A 20,253-nucleotide genomic window follows, 5' to 3' on the forward strand; every position below is an offset into this window, starting at 1 on the left:
AGTCATGCAAAAGGCTTGCTTCACAGAAAACGTTGAAATGCTTGTGAACTTTAAGCCGTAACCATTGCAACCTCTGGCCTCTTTAAGGATCTGATCTATGACTTTGTTAATATGCTGAGAGGGAGGTTTGTGTGTGTGTCGTCGTTGGTTGTGTGTTATATCACATTTGGGACTATGGGAGCCTTGTATGTTGAACTGCCGAGATGTTTCATTGACAAAAATAAGTTATATACATGGACAAGTGGGACATCTGCTGAAGACCTGAAAAATAAAAGGACTCGTCAAAAGACAACTAGACAGTGGGTATACTGAGAGGAGGAAAAGACTTGGGTCGATTATTTTAATATGACCATTTTATACCTTTCAAACCCCCTCCCCTAGAGACCACAAAGATTAATTATTAAATGAATTGTTGTTTACTCAGTTGTGTGGGTCTTTTGTTGGAACTAGGGTTTCGACCCAGAGTCGCCCGCAGCTCGGCTGCTGCGTAGCCCCTCGCCTGCTCTATTGGCATGTGCAGCGCACAATTGCTGATGATCACTGATGATGTCACAATGACTGACAACATCAGTGCCTATGTGACATCAGTGATGTCATGAGATGATTTTTGTCAATGATGTCACTGATGACAATTGAAACAGATATTGCCCACTTGCTCCCTTTATATAAGGATATATAAATAACATGTATTCCGCGCAGCAAGGGAATGTGACACTCTTTTAGTATATTCTCAGTTGAATTTAGCCTATTCTTCCTGCACTGATTCATCAAGTAATCCAGACTCGGACCAAAAGGCAAAAACGGGATCAACTCACATTGGAAGCTATCAATTCTTTTTTTTATCTGTTCAATTAACGGGGGGGGGGGGGGGCACTAGACATTTCACCTTGAATTTATTGATTATTATAAGGACTCCTCCTTTAACAATACCCCTGAAACCTCTTAACGTTATATAGACCCTGAGAAATAGACCGACTGTCCTGTTCCTCTGATCATCATTTTCATGATCAAAGTGAAGGAGCAAATTCATCCTTCAAATGATTTCGGTCCCAACAGCGGTAACGGGTGCTACGGTAAGAATAAACCAATTATATATCAATATTTAAGGCAGTGGGTTTTCTGTGAATTAGACGATGATATATCATATAATATCTCCCGCTGACAATTAGAGCTTACTTGATTGAATTGGTAAGAGAACGTGCATTATGTGGAAAAATATATTATTTTTTTCAAATAGCGCGCCTGGACGCTATCTCGCGAGATTTCACTGTTATGCACTTTGTCAGCAGCGGTCCTCCACCATTTCGCTGCGAAAAGTCTCCTCCCCGCAACCGCTACATTCTGCGCCGAAACCCACTCTCTCCCGGTCCGTATTTTAACTTCTTCCCACCGACCTACTTGTACCTCGTTGGGTACCGGGAGACAGTTTGGATTACTATCTTCACGGATTGAGTGCGATTTTTTGCGGATGACGACTCCTTCAATGACAATTTAGTAAAAGAAAATTGGTCGGAGAATTCAGGTAGGTGGGAACTTAAGATGGCGGCCTTGAGAGGGGGGGGGCATGGAGGAAGTATTAGGGGGACACTAGGGGGGGGGATTGAAGAGGGACACAATCATATTGCAAAATTGTGTATTTCAACAGACTACGAACAAAGCTTTTGCCGTTACAATGTAACACTGCAAGTCGCTAAATAACAAGGGCCCGATATTGAACATAATCGGTTTTAAATGGTAGTTAACGTACTAAAAAGACCACGGAACCACCGTTTCCCTTTCCGTCGCTGCTGAAGAGAGAGCTGTGGGGTGCCTTGGACCCCCCTGAGTCCCCCTTATAATCATTGCAAAATTTATATGGAACTTTGTAACATTGTTTTTTGTGTCCTTTAATATTTTCAGTTAGCAAGCAATAATTGTCAGTCGTTGACATTGCATATTTTTAATATATATATTTTCGTGGTTAGAGATTTGACCCCGCGCAATGACGTCACGAGTGATTGTCCCCTCAGTAGTGCATGGAGAAGCGGGTTTTAATGCTACTTTTGGGGATGATTTGTCTCATTGTAAAGTCACGTTATCAAATATGTTGGGCCTAAAACTGGCTTCTTTCAAGCAGGAGCGTTACATAACTGCGGGTGGGATGGGGCGCCTGCGCATCCAACGAATGCACCTACCATAGACTACCAACTCTTCTAGCTTGCTAGTTAGCAATCTTTCCAATCGTGCCAGCCAAGCAGTGCCTGCACAAGCTAACGGTTAGCTGGCTAACTTAGCTAACCAAATCAGTAACGTTAAACGTTCACGTTGGCTACCGTCCCAGTTATCTACCTCTCATCAAGAACATGATTCCCAACTTGTGGTGTCATTGGCACACTGTGACAAGAATAGAAAGGCGACAATTGTTTAATTTTACGCAGCCAATGCACTGCCATCGTTACTGAATTAATGTGAAATATGTATTGGGCTAGTCTGTGTTGTGTATACGTTAAGTTCATGTGGGGTGCCACTGGCCACAATGAATAACATTTTCATTTACGCGAGTATGAAATGAATGACTGGAGGCCCGCGCGCCAGGTCGCCGGCTTTTAGCTTGGAAACGCGTGCTGCAGAATTCTAAAGTCTTCGAGTGGCGACTGCAGCAAATGCTAACTTACAGCTACCGAGCTGCTCGTTTGGTGCTCCCTTACGGAGTATTTTAACGACTGCTGCAATATACCCATTCTGACACAACTAAATAAATAGCCTTCATGCTAGCCACTAGTTAGCTAACCTAGCCATCTGGGTGCTATTGCTATTCTCGTGACGTGACATGGTAACGTTACTTACCGTTCCACACACTGTAATATTTCTGTTTACCAGTTGGATACATTTGTAACTTGTCATGCTTTGATCAGGTTCATTCCGAAAACCAGATATACCATGACAAATGATCCACCTAACCTGAACCAGTCTGTGTGGCTAGCCTGATAGCTTGCTAATTGAGAACATTTAATTGATGGTAAAGTGGAGAGAAGAGAGATAGTAGCTAATTTGTTTTCATGAATCGTGTTACCAACTGTGAACTATTTTCGTTTCCTCAGAATATGTGGTGGGGACCATAATCTCAGCATCCTGGAAGTAGAAAGTAAGGAGGATCTCTGTCTCACACCACAGACAGGTGAGAAGTTGTTGCTCAAAACACATTAGGTTAATCCAGTATGTATGCATTGCATATAAATCATGGTGAGGTACCAGACACAGAATGCTAAACAGTGAAGGAAAATACATGTATACCAGTACGTTTGATAAATGCTTCTTTGTGGTGTATTTCTTGTGATGTTTTATCCAAACATGACCTTTCCATGACAAGCTGTTCATAAAAATAGGGGACATAGAAAGAAAGTTTGAAATTTCACTGTTGGAACTGAAATCAAGGCATTGTGGGATTATACCATGTATTGAAATTACAACTTTTTTTAATTACTACATGTATATTATTTTTGAACCAAAGCATAAGGCTTTACTATCTGTCTGAGATAGTATCTATTGTTTGTTTTTTGCTTTGTTTTATGAGTACAATTGGTTATGTTTTTGACCTACAAGTAGATTTGGGTGCCATACCACTTTTAAGCCTTTTTTCCCTATTTTATCTAGTGAATTTAATGGCTGGTGGGCAGTGAAAAGGCTACCATTTATATAAAAGGCAGCAATTGGGCTTTGTCTGTCTTGTTTGTTTCAATTTTTCATTATTGAACAAAATCAATATGACATCCCTGATGATGTCATAGGCACTGATGATGTCATAGGCATTGAGACATCATCAGTGACAGTGATGTCATCAGTGATACAAAGTTGTGCGCTCTGCATGCCAATTTGGGTTTCGGCCTGAAAACCCACTGCTGTGAACCCCTGTTCAAAGAGATTTTCCACCTGTCCCTTTTTTAACTTTTAATAAATTCCCAACTGCGTCCAGACAGTTAAGTAACATCCTGTATCATCCCCCAGGTGCAGTGTGTAGCCGGGGCAGCACAGGGGGAGGAAGCTCTGGGGAGGGGGCGGTGCAGCAGTGCGCCCCTCCGGCTGTGGATGTGCTGGGCGAAGACCCCCAGGCTGCACAGAATGTGGCTCGGGGGTCACCTCAGCATGCCCCGCAGTCGGTCGCAGCTGCCCCCTGCCCAGTCCCACCACTCACCAACCCGTCCAAGGTGCCATCGCCGCAGAGCCACGACTCAGCATTCCTCGGCATGGAGAAGGCCCCCCCGACCACCTCATCATCTGAGATTATCCCGATCAGCGGTAACACGCATGGCCTCCTTGAAGAAGGGCCCACGGTGGAGAGTGTTGTCGAGGGTGTCCAACATGGAGGATCCTTGCCAACATCGCTCATTGAGGACTGCAGTCCCTCTGCTGAGACGCAGCGGGTCCCGGCTCCCTTTCCTCCTCCTCCTCCTCGGCCCCCCTCAGACACACAGGCCGATAGGACGGCGCCAGAGCTGCATTACGGGTCACAAACTGGTCGAGAAAAAAGCCACTCAGATAGTCAGACAAACCCGATTGGGCCACTGGCAGAGGTTGGTGGACTTGTCGTCGTTACTGGGGCAGAGGGGAGACGGCCAGTCCCAAACAGAGACACATTGGAATACAAACCAGAGACTGGAACAACACAGAAGGGACTGGGTGGAGAACACACGGTCGGAAATATCCTCCCACTACCCCACCCTCAAGTCTGCTCCACAGCCGCCTCTCCTCCCGTCCTGCAATCCAGTGTTGATTTTACAGTCAAAGATACCACAGAAGACGGGGGTATGGAACAGGAGTCATGTGCTCAGGCTAACAAAGGCAGTCACATACCTCCATCTGATGCTGTGGAGCAAGCGGGTGGTCACCAAAACTCCAAACCGCCCCTACCCCCAGTACCTGTACCTTTATCCACCAATAGTGAGAGCAAACAAACTGACCTTTCAACACAGCTCGAAATCATCGAGCAGATCTCAAATGATGCCAGTGAAACACAGGGAGCAAATGCCATGGAATCAGTTGAGTTGTTCGAGCATTTTAAAGAGCTTGTGGAAACCTCTCACAAAGAAACACAACCTCCCTCATCTGAAATACTTGAGCCCCCAAAGGCAGTAGAAACAACGTATAGAGTCTACACTTGCCCTGCTAACGACATTTCCAGCAGCACAGATGACCAAGAGGAAAAGGAGAACATCCAGAAGAGCTGCCATCCCACAGCCGGAGAGCTGATGGTGCTGAGCAAAGGAGATGATGAGCAAACCAACACAGCCACTTCCTCATCTGTCTTCACAGTGCAGCCAGATTGCTCTTTCCTACAGGCGAGTTCCACAGAAACCGCTTCTGGCCCCCATCTATTGGATACAGACCTAGTAGACTCGAGGCAGGCGCAGCAGTTTGTTGTGGCAGAAACATCTCATCCTGCCGACCAAGACCAAGCAGTAGTGACTCCACTGATCTCTGAGCTTGTGCACTCAGCCGAGGCTCAAGGAATTGTCATTGTCAGGGAGGCGGCTCATATCAGTGGCCACTGGTCAGACCTGCATCTGAATCAGAGTTACCTCTTACAGCAGGAGGATGGCAGTGTCTGCGAGGCTGCCGTTGTTAGTGAACTGAGCTCTGGATTCTCTACTGGAGAACCAAAGCTGTATGAAGAAAGCATTGAGTCGCATATTGAGATAGACTCACAACCTGTAGAAGTGTACGAGATATGCGGCCTGGTGGAGGAGGTCGCTGAAGAAACAATCTGTGCCAGTGGTAGTGTACAGATGCCCCACTCCCCCGGCTATGAAGTGAACTTATTCAACGCACTATTAGAGCACCCTGACGAGTACACTGGCAAAGAGGAGCTTGAGTCACATCTTGAACCTTCTCTTCACACTATTAATGAAAGTGACAATGTCATAATTTCCCAACAGGTCCTCCTCTCTTCATCACACGACACAAATGAAATGGAGATGTGCTCTAACAGTAATTCCCATATCATGTCCATGCAGAACACAATGATCGCTGCTGTGCGGCAGCATTTATTATTGGATGCTAACCAAGCGGTTGAAGTGGCTGATTCGAGTGAGGTTTGTTTCGTCGAAGCTGCTGCTGCTGCTGCACCTGATTCAGTCGCCGTCATACAGACTGACGCAGAGAGGGCAGACTACGTCGTACAGACTGACACCGATGCACACATTTTGGCAGCGTGTCTGCAGACCGACGCGGCACTCTCCGATCAAACGGAGGTGAGCGCTTCCACTCTAACTCAAACGCTTCCCGAGAATCAGGAAGAGGATGCGACAGCTGCTTCACTGTCTCTGCTCTCGCCGATGGAGGTAGTCATGGAAGAGGAGGTGGGGGTGGATTCGTCCCTTGCCGTTTCAATACATGTTTCCCATATCGAAAATCAGCCGTGTCTAAAACAGTCGCCAGGAGTCACTGTTGTAAGTGCCGTAAAGCCTGAGGCCTCTGTTTCTTCGCACGAAGGGACCAAAGAAAAACCTACTTTGACAGAGACTCCATCACAGAATATTAAGACTGTTGTTGTTGTTGGGACCACAGAGACCAAACCTGAGGCGTTCTGCTCCGCCCACTCCTCTGGTGATATAAACCCAAAGCTGCTGCTCCTCAAAAAGGGGGAGACGCCCCTCCTGAAAACCCCGCCCTCCCTTTTGGCAAAGGTGTCCAGGCAACAGAATGCGGCCGGCATGCTAGCCAATGCCCACGGCTCCGGATCTGGCACAGTGTCTGAAGGGTGCCTTCCCCAAACTGTCTCAGCAGCAGCACACTCTGTACGTCGTGAGTCTGAGGCTGTTAGCAGCCAGAAAGATCAGACGCAGTGCTCAGTCAATAAAACCTCTGCTACAGCAGCACTCCCAACCACCCAGACACAGCAGCCCACTACTTATACTCTGTACAGCCCATCCCCGCTTCGCCAGCCTGCACCTGCGCCTGCCACAACCTCACACAGCCAATGTGACAAAGAGGCCTTAATTGTGACGAGAGAAGCGGAGCCTGTGCCCCGAAATGTTGTCACCCCTAAAGATGCCACCACCACCCCATGTGACGTTCCAGTTTCCTCCAGTTCTAAACATCCTGCCAGCCAACCTGACTCGCTCTGTCAGAGTGTGGAGGACGACAGCGAGGAGATGGAGCAAGACGAGCCGCCGGGAGACGTCGGGCCCCAGGAAGTCACCATAGGGCAGGCTAGCAGTCCAGAGGAGGGCAGTGACGAAGAACCGGAAGTTGACAAACCCGAATGCGGGATGGTCACCCCCAGCTCAGCACAGAAGGTATTTTTTTTTAAAGGAGAATGTACAATCCATTTATTCAATCAATTGTATTTAAGGGTGACACTGATGGAGAGTAGCGGAGACAGGGGAAAGAGGGTTACTTTCGACAGGACTTAGTCCTAGACTAGTCATATGGGTCTAGAGAGGCAGGAAGAGAGTTGGTTTGGATTTGAAAACGCATGTTGCGCATCAACATGCGTTGATGAATCGGAGAGATGTAAAGAGGGGCTCTTGGTATATCTACCGTCATGGCAGCTGTGTTCAGAATCAGTTCTGATTGGATCACATGTGTTTCTGTGCAGTCACTGTCCAGTGTATCTCACAATATTTTCAGCAAAGCCATTACAGTAACTGTTATTCTTATTAATCTGAATGACAAATTGAATTGGCAAGTCTTAACTATAACCAAAGCCAAAGAGTTGGTCTGGTCTCACTATGCAATTTTTTTTAAAGCTTTCGAGTTGGCCATCAAATTAATTAATAGGCAACAGTGATACTCAATAATTTCCCGATGCTTTTTTCCATGTGAATTAATAATGTTGGCATGTCGTCACTGTCTTTCTACATGGCATCATTCTACCTTCACTTCTCACAGTATTTAATTTTTTTTGCATGCAACTCTCATTAATGCAACGTGTATGAAAACAGTGTTTTTTGGATTATATAGTGATTTATTCCTTTTTAAGTTGGCCGCATGCTAAGCCATGTGTGTTTTCCAGCATGGACAGAACAGGACAGACAGAAAGGCACTGTTCTTAAAGGTAAGTAGAGGTTGTTGTCAGACACCCTGATAGGCTCACTCACTCTTTAACAGGATCTTCATGAGCACATCCTAATCGCGCACTGGCACTGCTTCTGACATGTAGCATCTCAACTTCTGGGGGGTGTTCCTCTCTCTGACACTTTAGGGTTGTGCTTTGCATGAGAAGGAGAGTTGGGGGTGGGTGGGGGGGGGGGTGCGCTCACTCATGGCCAATACATCATTCTGGAGCACGCTCAGACTCATTGCCGTTTCTTTCTTTTTTTTTATAGGCTTGCTCTAACTGAATCCATGCATGTTACTTTATTCCCTTTTTTGTCATGTGACTCCTGTAACCCTGTTCAAAATTAATGAATAATTCCTCTTCATCCTTCGCCCCCTTTGCCTTTAGGTACGCCAGTGGATAGCAGAGAGGGTCACGCCGAGTTCTCCTGTCTCACCATCTACATCCTCCCCTGGTCCGTCATCCGCAAGTGATTGGTCTACACCCCGTGGGGAGAAGGCCTCCCCTCTTTTCCGGGGTCCCCAAGGCAAGTTCCTCTCTCCCTCCTCTGTCGGAGCAGGCGGCTACTCCTCCTCCTCTTCCCCGTCGGACCAGACCACACCCCATCGGCCGCGCGGGGAGCGGGACATGGCGGAGTTGGCTAAACATGTGAGTGGGCCGAAAGATGTAGTACTCTTGTTTGAACTTTCTTTGTCTAACCGGAATGTAGAAACCAAGATGGGTTTAGAAGAAATAACAGTGTTTACAGGCTGCTCATATGAGAGGAGGATTAAGGGACTTTATAATTAGAAAAGATCAATTGGATCTGTGTAAAGTATTACAGTGTGCATCTATTTTTCATCCAAAATGTATGTTATTTCCCTGTTTGATTGGCTGATCACTACTGATGATAATTTATTTAATTACTTAGTCCCCTGTAAGTTCTTATCAGTCTCATAAGTACTACCAGTCCTCAGGAAGCACTACTCTCCAACGGTGCAAGGGATGTGAATGTGTTATTTTCTACTAGTGTCATCATGTTGAATAGGTAGTTCAGGTACCTCGATTCCACAATCACGTCATGTCATATTGGATTTACTATCAATGGGACTGGGAAAAAACTAAATTGTTAGCCCCCTAATAATAAATACATATCAGATATAGGGGAATTTTTGTGGGCTCCGATATCTCCCACTTGACCTCACAAATGATGGCGGTGTGTCAACAGTACACAAGCGGGAAACATAGCAGGGAATCCAGCATTAATTAAAATCAAAACTATCAGTTGCATTCAGACTAATACAATCGACCCTACTTACTAATAGTGAAAAATATCTGCTGTAGTTCATTTATGGTTGGTTTTTAATTCAAAAAGGATCATGAGAATTAACTCAATGAGTTAAATGTTTTCAAGTTGCAGCGATGACCTGTCATCCTCTACTTCCACATGTTTGGATGTGACATGAATGTAGCAGAAGGCTGGCAGACAGCAGAGTAAACGAGGAAGTTTGTGAGCAACGATAAAGTATGAGATGGACTATTATAACTGAAATGGCTATTGTCACAGCTATTTAAGGCCCCGTTTTAAAATAACAGGAATTATACTTTGATTCTTCTTTAAATTCATATGATTTTCAACCCGTGCTGTAGAGCGACATCTGGGTTCAAGATTCATTAAAATGCATGACGACTATTATTATTTTCAGATCTACCAGGTGTAGAACTGCAGCCCAATGGAATCCTGACCCATCATTTCAGAAACATTGTTCTAGCATGCTGACTTCTTAAATTGTTTGTGTGAAGCACCTTGGATTGAATTCTTTGAGTTGTTTTCCATTGTGTCCCATAGGAAGCAGACATAGAACATCGTACCCAGGCGATGAAGCGGGAGGGCTTTTGGTCTATGAAGCGTCTGACCCGCCTGCCGGAGCCGGTGCGACCCAAAGTCCACTGGGACTACCTGTGTGAGGAGATGCAATGGCTCTCTGCTGACTTCGCCCAGGAGAGGCGCTGGAAGAGGGGGGTGGCTAGAAAGGTAGGACAAGCCGGTTTCCCTTTCACATAGACCTTGTGAAGTAGTTGAAACACTAACATACTGTATATACACATACTGTATTCTGATAGCGTTCACACTGCAGGCAAAAGTGTCCCTAATCTGATTTTTTTTTTGCTCATATGTGACTGGGAAGAGGTCGAGACATAGGGACTTATGGGACTCTATTCATGCGACTTTTACAACACTCTAGATCAGTGGTTTTCAAACTGTTTGTGGCCACGGCACACCAAAGGACGAGCCAAAATCTCAAGGCACACCTGTATTCATATACATGTAAAATAGTCTGTAAATGATGTTTATTCACTTAACAAGCATATTTACTCAACAAAATAATTCAGGAATTCATTTGAAACGTTGTAAAATTATATCACAGCAGCAACATACCATTTACTCAACCCAATTAATTGTTTAAGCAGAGTAACAGAGCAATCTACATTATTTTATACAAAAATAATGTAAATTGCTCTGTTATTAATCACTGTTGTGTGGTGGGCTGCGCAGACAACAAATGTAAAAAATTGCCAATTAAAGTTTTGTTGTACTCCCGAGCAAAACAAGGAAGCCATTGAGAATTGGCGAGAAGAAAAATGTGGATCTAGCTGTCAAGGAAGTAAGTTGGAGTGTTCATGTTCCGTATATATGATCTTTGTCTGCAACCAAAGCACGGGACATAGGAGAGCGCCAGGATTGGGGGGAGGGGAGTTTCTGTTTCCCCCCGTTTTGTGCGTGGTTTCTGAAAGATGACGCGCTCCGCAGTGTCTCTATCATCACCATTCTCTTTGTCTGTTTTCTGGGGGGGAAGCGCTCCCATCAGCTAACAGACAAAAGTGAAAGTAAAATGATTGCTTTACTTTTTGTCTTTTTCCCTATGAAATAGTTTGAAATGTGCCCTGACAATGCTGTTAAACTGTTTGATGTTGTGTTGAATTGCACCACGTTACCTGGAGAAGTTAATGCTTCCCTGTGTGTGTGTGTGTGTGTGTGTGTGTGTGTGTGTGTCCTCTCCACTCGGGAGTCTGGCTTTCAAGCGCTGAGCGCACGCAGACTCGCCTGCGCTAGAGATGGAAGAGTCCATTCATCTATTGAGCCATAGAGGTCATAGAAGAGTGTTTTGGGCCCATTTGCACGTAATTCCCAGGTTTAACCAGTTAGAATAGTGACGTAATTTTCTATCTTTCATCATAAATCTATAGCTGAGTCCCCTTTTATGATGGCCCCAAGGCAGCTCACTTTAAGCCCTGGTTGTCACAAAATCCCACGACGCACCTGGACTTGTGTCACGGCACACCATTTGGGAACCACTGCTCTAGATTGACATTCGTCACAATTCTGCACAGGTGGGATTCACTCAGTGAATACAAATATGGAAGACAGCTGTGATGGAATAGTCAGTGGAGGCCGGACAGTAAGCTCTTAGACCTCATAAGTATTTGGGGTGTTTTGTAAGCAAAACTTTTTTTTTTAATACTTTATTTTCCATTTTTTATAGAACAATATACGAAAAAGACAAACAGGCTCAATCATTAACATTCAACTATATAACGTGCTATCAGCCGCATAAGGTGCTTATGTGTTTATAAAATATATCGTGTACCTGGGATCCCGCCTAAGGGGTCCATGGGATACCAACTGGGCGAGCCATCCATCATCCCCAACCCCAGTCACTTATCATTCTTAACCTCGTCAAAGTAGGTTGTAAATGGTAAATGGCCTGCATTTATATAGCGCTTTTATCCAAAGCGCTTTACAATCAGTAGATAGTCTACATTCACCCATTCATACACCGATGGCGGCAGGCTGCCACGCAGGGTGCCTACACACCATCGGGAGCAAGGAGGGTTAAGTGTCTTGCCCAAGGACACAGCGACAGCAGCTGGGAGGGAGCAGGGATCGAGCCGCCAACCCTTGCGTCATTGGCCGACCCGCTCTACCTCCTGAGCTAAAGCCGCCCGGGTCCCAGATATCTGAGAACCTTTTAAGCATGTTGGTTCTCAGGGACCTGAGTAAGCAAAACTTGAGTGGGCATCATAACCGGTCTGTGTTTGAAAGCTTTCTATCTCCTCATTGTCATTATCGTCTGCTCACAAATTCGCTGGCTTCCACTGCACATCAACTTATAAAATGAAACCGTAAACGCTGACTTCAGTGGCCTCAATGTTTACGTCCGTACGTGCTGGGTTTGACGTCTTATTGTTCTTTTGTGCATGCGGCTCAGTTCAGGACCGTGACCAGTTCACACTGGAATCTGATACTGGCCACATTTAACAAATATGAACGCACAAACAAAATCGGATGTCAGCAATAAATCAAAATTGAGCACTATTGTGAACGTAGCTTAAATATGGTCTGGATTATGTATTATTGCCACTCTTATTTGTGTGGAATTGCATGTAACAATGGATATGTGTTTTAGGTGGCGCGCATGGTGGTGAGACACCATGAAGAGCTGAGGCAGAAAGAAGAAAAGGCCAAGAGAGACGAGCATGCTAAAATCAGGAGAGTTGCCTCTTCCATTGCAAAAGAGGTCCGGGCCTTCTGGAGCAGCGTTGAGAAGGTACAGATGACTCACTAAACCTGGCAAACAAACCACTCGGGTTGAATATTCAGCCTAAAGTGAAAGGATTCTGCTCTGTCTTTGATTTTATTTGTTCTGCTTTAAAATAGAAATAAGACCTACTTTTCAGACGAACAGGAAGTATTTACACTCAGACTGACCCAGATTGAGGTGTCCGTTCACCAATTTAAAATGAGAGAATACTGTTGTGGAATTTGTGAACTAGTGTTAGAGCCCATCCCCCCCCCCCCCCCCCCCCCCCTTCACATATGCTGTCCCACTCTTCAACTCTTTTTTTCTCATATAAATATAAAATGTATTGATTGAGTTCTGGTGTAGGCTGTATTAAGTTTTGTTTTTTATGACAAAGGTGGTACAGTACAAGCAGCAGTCTAGACTGGAGGAAAAGAGGAAGAAGGCGTTGGACCTTCAGCTGGACTTCATTGTTGGCCAGACGGAGAAATACTCTGACCTCCTCAGCCAGTCCCTGGCACCCACCATGCCCACCGAAACTGTAGCTTCGCCTCCCAGAAAATCTCTCCCAGCTACCGTTGACGAGGATGGTGAGAAGTTTCCCTTTTCTTCCCCTTCTAAAAACGACTCCATGGATTATAATGGGGCTTGCTCTGTTATATTATTGAGATTGCTTTCAGAGCTGAATCAACGATTCAGACATGGACGTTGTCATATTAGCTACACACTAGGGATGGGCAACGAATTTCAAATTTTCGAATACCGTAAATTCCGGACTATAAGCCGCGGCTTTTTTCCCGTTTTTTGGCCCCTGCGGCTTATATAACGGTGCGTCTTATCTATGGATTTTTTCAGAAAAAAAAAAAAAAAAAAAAAAAAAATCTCTCTTTTTTAGCACTCTTTCTAACTATAAATCCACTTCTGTTTTAATTTCCTCTCTTGCCCTCTTTTCACCACACCGCGGACACTGTGTGCACTGTAAAAATAAACAACGGTGGTGTTGTGTTATGTTGTTTTGTTGAAATGTTGTAATACGGTAAATGGGAGCTTCCTCAAACAGCCATCTCTTCCCGACAATCCCCTCTGTGCGTGACCACTTACATATGGTAATTACGGTAAGCAAACGGCCACTCGGGCAACAACTCCCTCCCCCGACTACCAGGAGAAAATCACAAACTTCGGCGAATTCACACAAAGGAAGATCAAGGAATATTCACAACAAGACGAGCAGTAGAAGCAACACTCTCACTTACCATGGGGAAGGTACGCAGAAATTCACACGAGGCAGCTTTCAAGTTGAAAGCAGTCAATCTCGCATTAAAAGAGAGCAGCCGCCGATCAAACAGAGCAGCCGCGCGTAACCTGGGCAAAAGGGACTGTCCGTCCGGGGGAGAACTACTGAACAACTCCCTCCCGACTATCAGGAGAAAATCACAAACTTCGGCGAATTCACACAAAGGAAGATCACGGAATATTATAGGAGTGTGAAAACATCCACAATTACCAACGGGTTCCAAAACGCTGGACTGCTGCGGGATGAAGAGGATGACGCCACGGGGACTGCCCCCTAGTCCGATACCTCACGAGTCCGATACCTCACGAGTCCGACACCTCATGGTTTTGGGTTAGGGTCTGGGGGAGGTTAGGTTTAGGCGTGGGGGTGGGAGAGGTTAGGTTTTGGGTTAGGGTCTGGGGGATGTTAGGTTTAGGCGTGGGGGTGGGAGAGGTTAGGTTTTGGGTTAGGGTCTGGGGGAAGTTAGCCTCTTTTTTCGGACTCGTGAGGTGTCGGACTCGTGAGGTATCGGACTCGTGCCATGGCACCTGAAGGAGAGAGGAGAGTGGTTGACGAAGCCACCCTGAACCTGTTCGTTTCCGACACTGAAGATGAGGACTTTGGTGGTTTCAGTACGCAGGAAGAAGAGGAAGACGAGGATTAGTGACTTGACTTCTCTGGTTACAGGTTTGCTGCACATATACGGTAGCCTATTGTTGTGTGATTTTGTCTGGGGATTAGTGACCTGACTTTTGTTTTGTTTTGTTGAAATGTTAATAAATGGGAGCTTCCCCAAACAGCGATCTCTTTCCCGACATTCCTCTCTGTGCACGAACCCTTTCATATGGTAATTAAACATCAAAACACCCGCGGCTTATAGTCCGGTGCGGCTTATAGAAGAAAAAAATAGTCAATTTTGGTCCCGCGGCTTATACACCGGTGCGTCTTATAGTCCGGAATTTACGGTAATCGTTTTTATTATCAAGATCGACTTTTATTATTGAAAGTCGAAAATCGTTTTTCTTTTTAAATATATGTTTGTTTTTTTACCCGCACCTGTCTCTTTAAGAATTCCAACGAAAGGTCGACATTGGCCCAGTGAATTTCGACTAGTGTTTTTGCTAGAAATGCCCATCCCTACTACACACACACACACACACACACACACACACACACACACACGCGCGCACCAGTGACAGACTCTATAAGCTTCCATAGAGGTAAAAGTCTTATGTAAACCAAGGGCTCTTTTATTAACATCAAGGTTACTGTCTTCCATAGGCTCCTTTTGGTACAGCAATACATTTCCACTCTAATCCTCCCTCATCATTCATCTGAGCTGTGTTTCTCAAATGTGTCTTTGCTCAACAAGGATGATCTTGAGTCGAGTGTTAGTGGGATTTTTCTTTGCGCCACTGTTTAGCAGCCGTTAGGCCTGGGACTGAGACTGGCCAAACCTGTCGGGCCACCCTGCTGCCCATGTTACCCATGGCTGTTGGTTCCAAAAGCCATGGCGGTGAACAGTTACTTTGGTGCGAGGGTTTTGTTTATCCAGAGGAAGGAAGGACTGGGCACTGCTTCACCACTGTGTCCCAGGACTCTGCTCCCACCTTTCATTTATTATCTGGCAAGTAGGGCTGGACAATATAATCGATACGGCAATATATCGCGATATTTTATTTCCCGATACTGTATCGATACTTGGATGCCAAGTATCGCGATATTTAAAAAAAAAAAGATTTTTTTTTCTTTTCTTTTTTTGCAGGCCATGGCATGCCAGGCCTCTGCATCTGGTGATTCCCACCCCTAATCGATACTGTATCGATATTTCCCATATCGATGCGTTCAGTAACACTCAACACTCAGTAGTTTTGACTAAATTTGTCCACTAACTTATCAGTATAAAGTGATGTACATATTATTACACTACCTGGGTGGTACAGTGTGTTGTATCTTTAGCTCTATTATTTAATTTTGAGTAAATTCTGTAGAATATCGCAATATATCGCAATATGTATCTCATTGCAATATATCGTGATACAATCGTATCGTGACCCAAGTATCGTGATACGTATCGTATCGTGAGATCCTTGCCAATACCCAGCCCTACTGGCAAGTGGCTCATGCTGTTGAAGTGCAGCAACACCTTGCTTAGCTATTATGGCTCTTTGTCATTGAAATCTACCCCCAGACTTCAGGCATTTCCCTCAAAATATGCCTTCCTGATGCCAAAGGGGTAAAGCCTTTATTAGCACTGAAGACAATACATTTCTATTGTATCTCAATGTCACAATGATGTCCCGAGTCTTTTTCAAAATGTAAAGATGGTTTTTTTTTTCTCCCCTTCCCGATGTAGACCGAGACTTTGAGCCTCCGTGTGAGGAGGAGGACGACGAGGAGACCATCGATGTGGAGGAGCAGCAGGAGGGCAACGACGCCGAGAGCCATCAGAGGGAAATTGAGCTGCTGAAGGAGGAGGGCATGCTGCCCTTGGACCAGTTGCTCCGCACCCTCAAACGCCCACAGGTACAACTGGCCCTGCACAAACTGACTGGGCGTGAAATGGCTTTAAAGCCATACTTTTATATTTAGCTTTACATGATATGGCAGGCTACCGTTATGGCTTGCATAGTATTCAGTGCCAATACTCAGTCCCTCCAGGATTTCGCTGAGGTGTGTGTGTGTGTGTGTGTGTGCGCTGTGATACAAAATGCTGACTTTTCTCAGAAATTCCTATGCAATTTGCAAAGTTTTTTTTAATAGGTTAAATTGCAAGTGGAGGAACCTGTTGTGCCGTTTTTGCTGACAAATAACAGGATTTTTTTTTTTTTATTGCAAGCCCCCGCAAATAGAGATTGGTTAAATTTGTATTAATTATTGTGATCACAAAATCGCAATTTCCTGGAGGGACTGAATACTGTGACTGATATTATTTCATGGTGGTAATTAAAGTAAGTGTAATGATTATCAACAATAAAACTAAATTGTTTAAGTTTTTACGATACAAACAACCACTCAGTTGGTTTGATATATTGTGCAGACCACAGCTGTTTGCATTTCACTGAATGTGTTGGGTTCTTTAGGAGTCTGGCTCAGACGGAGACTGCTCCGACGAGACCTCCTCCTCAGTGGAGGAAGATGGAGAATTCACTGCCAACGAAGAGGACGGTAAGCTTGGCCTCAGCAGTGTTTTACTTTGCCGTTGTTTGCTTTGATTTTGATTTGATTCTACTGAAAATACACCATCCCTATACACGTTTGTCATGTTGATTTTGGTTTTGTTCGGTCTGATTATTTTTGGGATTATTTTTCTGTCGATATTTGTGAATCGAGATAATTGTATACTGATGTTGCATCTGATAAATGAAAAAGTTACCAATAAAGTGTTAAAATATATATATATATATATATATATATATATATATATATATATATATATATATATATATATATACACACACCACACCATTGTTCTCTTTGAACCTCCTGATATTTGGTTGGGACAGCAGCTTGGTGCTTAGGACATCTTGTCATAACAAAAAATGCTAAATAATTAACGGACTCGTGCGAGTCCATGAAAGTCGATTAATGATTTAATGATTTTCTTTTCTCCTTCCCGGTTTTCAGCTAAGGATGAGGAGGACACCATAGACGCCCAGGAGAAAGTAGAGGGCAACGTAGATCACGCAGAGGAACTGGATGACTTGGCCAAAGAAGGTAGCCGCATGCTATTTTCACATTCATAAATGAAATGGACAGCATACTTCTTTGTGTTGAGTAACTTCTCGTTCCATATTGCTTTGAAGTTTAAAGTAGTGTTTAAAGTAACCTTTCGTCTCGGTGGAACATCTTCATGTTTTTTTATTCAACATTTGTTTAAAGGAATTGACATATTGTCGGCATCCAATTTGTCCTGCTTTGTGGTCCTGTACTCGGCATCACTCACTTTTCTTTACAAAAATGTATATTACTTAATTTTGTGTCTAGGGTACTACTACCTTCTAATAGGCAATTTTGTCTGTTTGAAATTCTTGATATATAGGGCTGGGGAACACAACCTGAAATCATTTTAACAGCAGAGCCCCTGGGCATCTAATTTTTATGGCGGTGAACATGGAAAATTGGAAATATTTCTTAAGCGTAATTATATATTAATTGTATATGTGCCCCAGAGCTGCTCTTTTTGTTTTTATTACTTTGTGTTTTAATGCTGTAACTACTGTATGTGTGTGTTGTGTATGTGCCTATTCACTGCATGTGAATAAGCATTTCCATTTCGTGCAGTGCCCTGTTTACAAACACATGAGGAGTCAATAGCTCAACCCAAACCCTGACATGTCTCCACTCCACACTTAGGTGACATGAGTATTGAGGAGCTGCTGGAGAAGTACAAAGGAGCGTATGCCTCCGATTTTGAGGAGCCCTCTGCGTCTGTCGCAAGTTCTGAATCTGAGGTGTCTGGGGACGAAGAGGAGGAGACTGAGGAAGATGAGAGCGATGTAGAAAGCAACACGTCCTCCTCAGGTATAAACCAACTCCAAATAATCTACTGTAAATTGTTTATGTGGCCTATACCAACAAGCCAAGAGGTATTTTAGTCTTCTGACAGAATTGAATGATTTCTTTAATTTTGATCTCTCGTGAGGGGGTTGCCTTTCCTTATTTATTTACATCAAAGGCTGTGCCCTAAAATTAACCCTGCTTTCATGTGTTGCTGTCAGATGCACCAGAAGACAGTGAAGAGGACGATGACAGTGAAAATGATGAAGAGAGTGAGGAAGAGGATGATGATGATGACTGTGGAGATGAGGGGATGGAGGAGCTGCTGAAGGAGGGAGACCACAGCCCGCCCTCCACTAGCTCACGGCCGAAGAAGGAGATCAGCCATATTGCTGCTACTGCAGAGAGCCTGCAGCCCAAAGGCTACACTTTGGCCACGACTAAGGTCGGTCTCAGACAATTCATCTAGTTTTTGCCTCAAATTCCTTAATTTAAGAGTTCTTAAACATGTTCTACCCAATTTGAACTTATTGCTATTCTTACTATGAGGCCGGGGACCCACCAAAATTAGAAAATAAAGCAGGCCTTCATTTACTTTTGTGTGTTGATGTGCAAGAGATACATATTAATAAATCTTAACAACTAGTAGTAATAATCATATTTATTTTTATAGCACTAAAAGAGGCTGACGAGTGCTAGCTGGAACTCCTTGGGCAAGCTGAAGTAGGCTAAACATTAATCCTATTATGCAAGTTTGAAACCATTTTCTCACCTCTTGTCCGACAACAGGTCAAGACGCCCATCCCCTTCCTGCTCCACGGTACGCTCAGAGAGTACCAGCACATTGGCCTGGATTGGCTGGTCACCATGTTTGAGAAAAAGCTCAATGGCATTCTGGCTGATGAGATGGGTCTGGGCAAGACCATCCAGACCATCGCTCTGCTAGCTCACCTCGCCTGTGAGAAAGGTAAGAGAAGTGAAGGCCCATGACCGTTTATTCATAATAGTGTAGTAAAATAAATGGTAAGCTATTACCGTAAATTCCGGACTATAAGCCGCACCTTTTTTCCCGTTTTTTGGGCTTTTTTGGCCCCTGCGGCTTATATAACGGTGCGGCTTATCTATGGATTTTTTCCCAAAAAAAAAAAAAAAAATCTCTCTTTTTTTAGCACTCTTTATAACTATAAATCCACTTCTGTTTTAATTTCCTCTCTTGCCCTCTTTTCACCACACCGCGGACACTGTGTGCACTGTAAAAAACAACACAGGTGGTGTTGTGTTATGTTGTTTTGTTGAAATGTTAATAAATGGGAGCTTCCTCAAACAGCCATCTCTTTCCCGACAATCCCCTCTGTGCATGAACCCTTACATATGGTAATTAAACATTAAAACACAAAAAAAAAAAAAAAAAAAAATACCATTAAAACACCCGCGGCTTATAGTCCGGTGCGGCTTATATACAGGTGCAGCTCATAAAATTAGAATATCGTGGAAATAACATGGAGAAGTTATTTCTTTAGGCAGTAATTAAAGCAAAATTATTCCCGACCAAGTATTGAGTGCAGGCATGACCATAACTTTTCAGAAGATCGACATTTCTATTTTGAAAATAGTTTTTTGTGTGTGATATTTAATTTGTTGAAATACTGTCTTGGGGGGTTTTATGAGCTGGAAGCCAAACTTATGCAAAGTTAAACAAATAAATTCTTGAAATAATTTACTTAGTGTGTAATGAATCTATAATCTATTAAAGTTTCACTTTTTGAAAGGAATTATGGGGAACAAATAACTTTTCCACAATATTCGAATTCATTGAGCTGCACCTGTATGTAAAAAACAGTCAACTTTGCAGGTGCGGCTTATACACCGGTGCGCCTTAT

The 20,253-nt window shown here is 44.1% G+C and overlaps 1 protein-coding gene across 1 annotated transcript in view; it reads left to right on the forward strand.

Moving 5' to 3' along the window:
- Positions 1-2,919: 2,919 nt before the first annotated feature.
- The window catches only part of srcap (Snf2-related CREBBP activator protein), a gene marked incomplete at its 5' end in the record, with an annotated part of 47,685 nt that continues 30,351 nt past the window's right edge, over positions 2,920-20,253 (forward strand). The window contains 14 exons of the mRNA XM_083635740.1: positions 2,920-2,948; positions 3,081-3,157; positions 3,985-7,274; positions 7,994-8,035; positions 8,426-8,686; positions 9,867-10,052; positions 12,487-12,627; positions 12,998-13,190; positions 16,230-16,399; positions 16,957-17,041; positions 17,501-17,590; positions 18,230-18,397; positions 18,595-18,818; positions 19,163-19,340. Of these exons, the coding sequence (XP_083491866.1) occupies positions 2,920-2,948; positions 3,081-3,157; positions 3,985-7,274; positions 7,994-8,035; positions 8,426-8,686; positions 9,867-10,052; positions 12,487-12,627; positions 12,998-13,190; positions 16,230-16,399; positions 16,957-17,041; positions 17,501-17,590; positions 18,230-18,397; positions 18,595-18,818; positions 19,163-19,340 (5,134 nt within the window). The remainder of the gene's footprint in view (positions 2,949-3,080; positions 3,158-3,984; positions 7,275-7,993; positions 8,036-8,425; positions 8,687-9,866; positions 10,053-12,486; positions 12,628-12,997; positions 13,191-16,229; positions 16,400-16,956; positions 17,042-17,500; positions 17,591-18,229; positions 18,398-18,594; positions 18,819-19,162; positions 19,341-20,253) is intronic.

Source organism: Poromitra crassiceps (assembly GCF_964638095.1).
Source record: "Poromitra crassiceps genome assembly, chromosome: 4".
NCBI lineage: Eukaryota > Metazoa > Chordata > Actinopteri > Beryciformes > Melamphaidae > Poromitra > Poromitra crassiceps.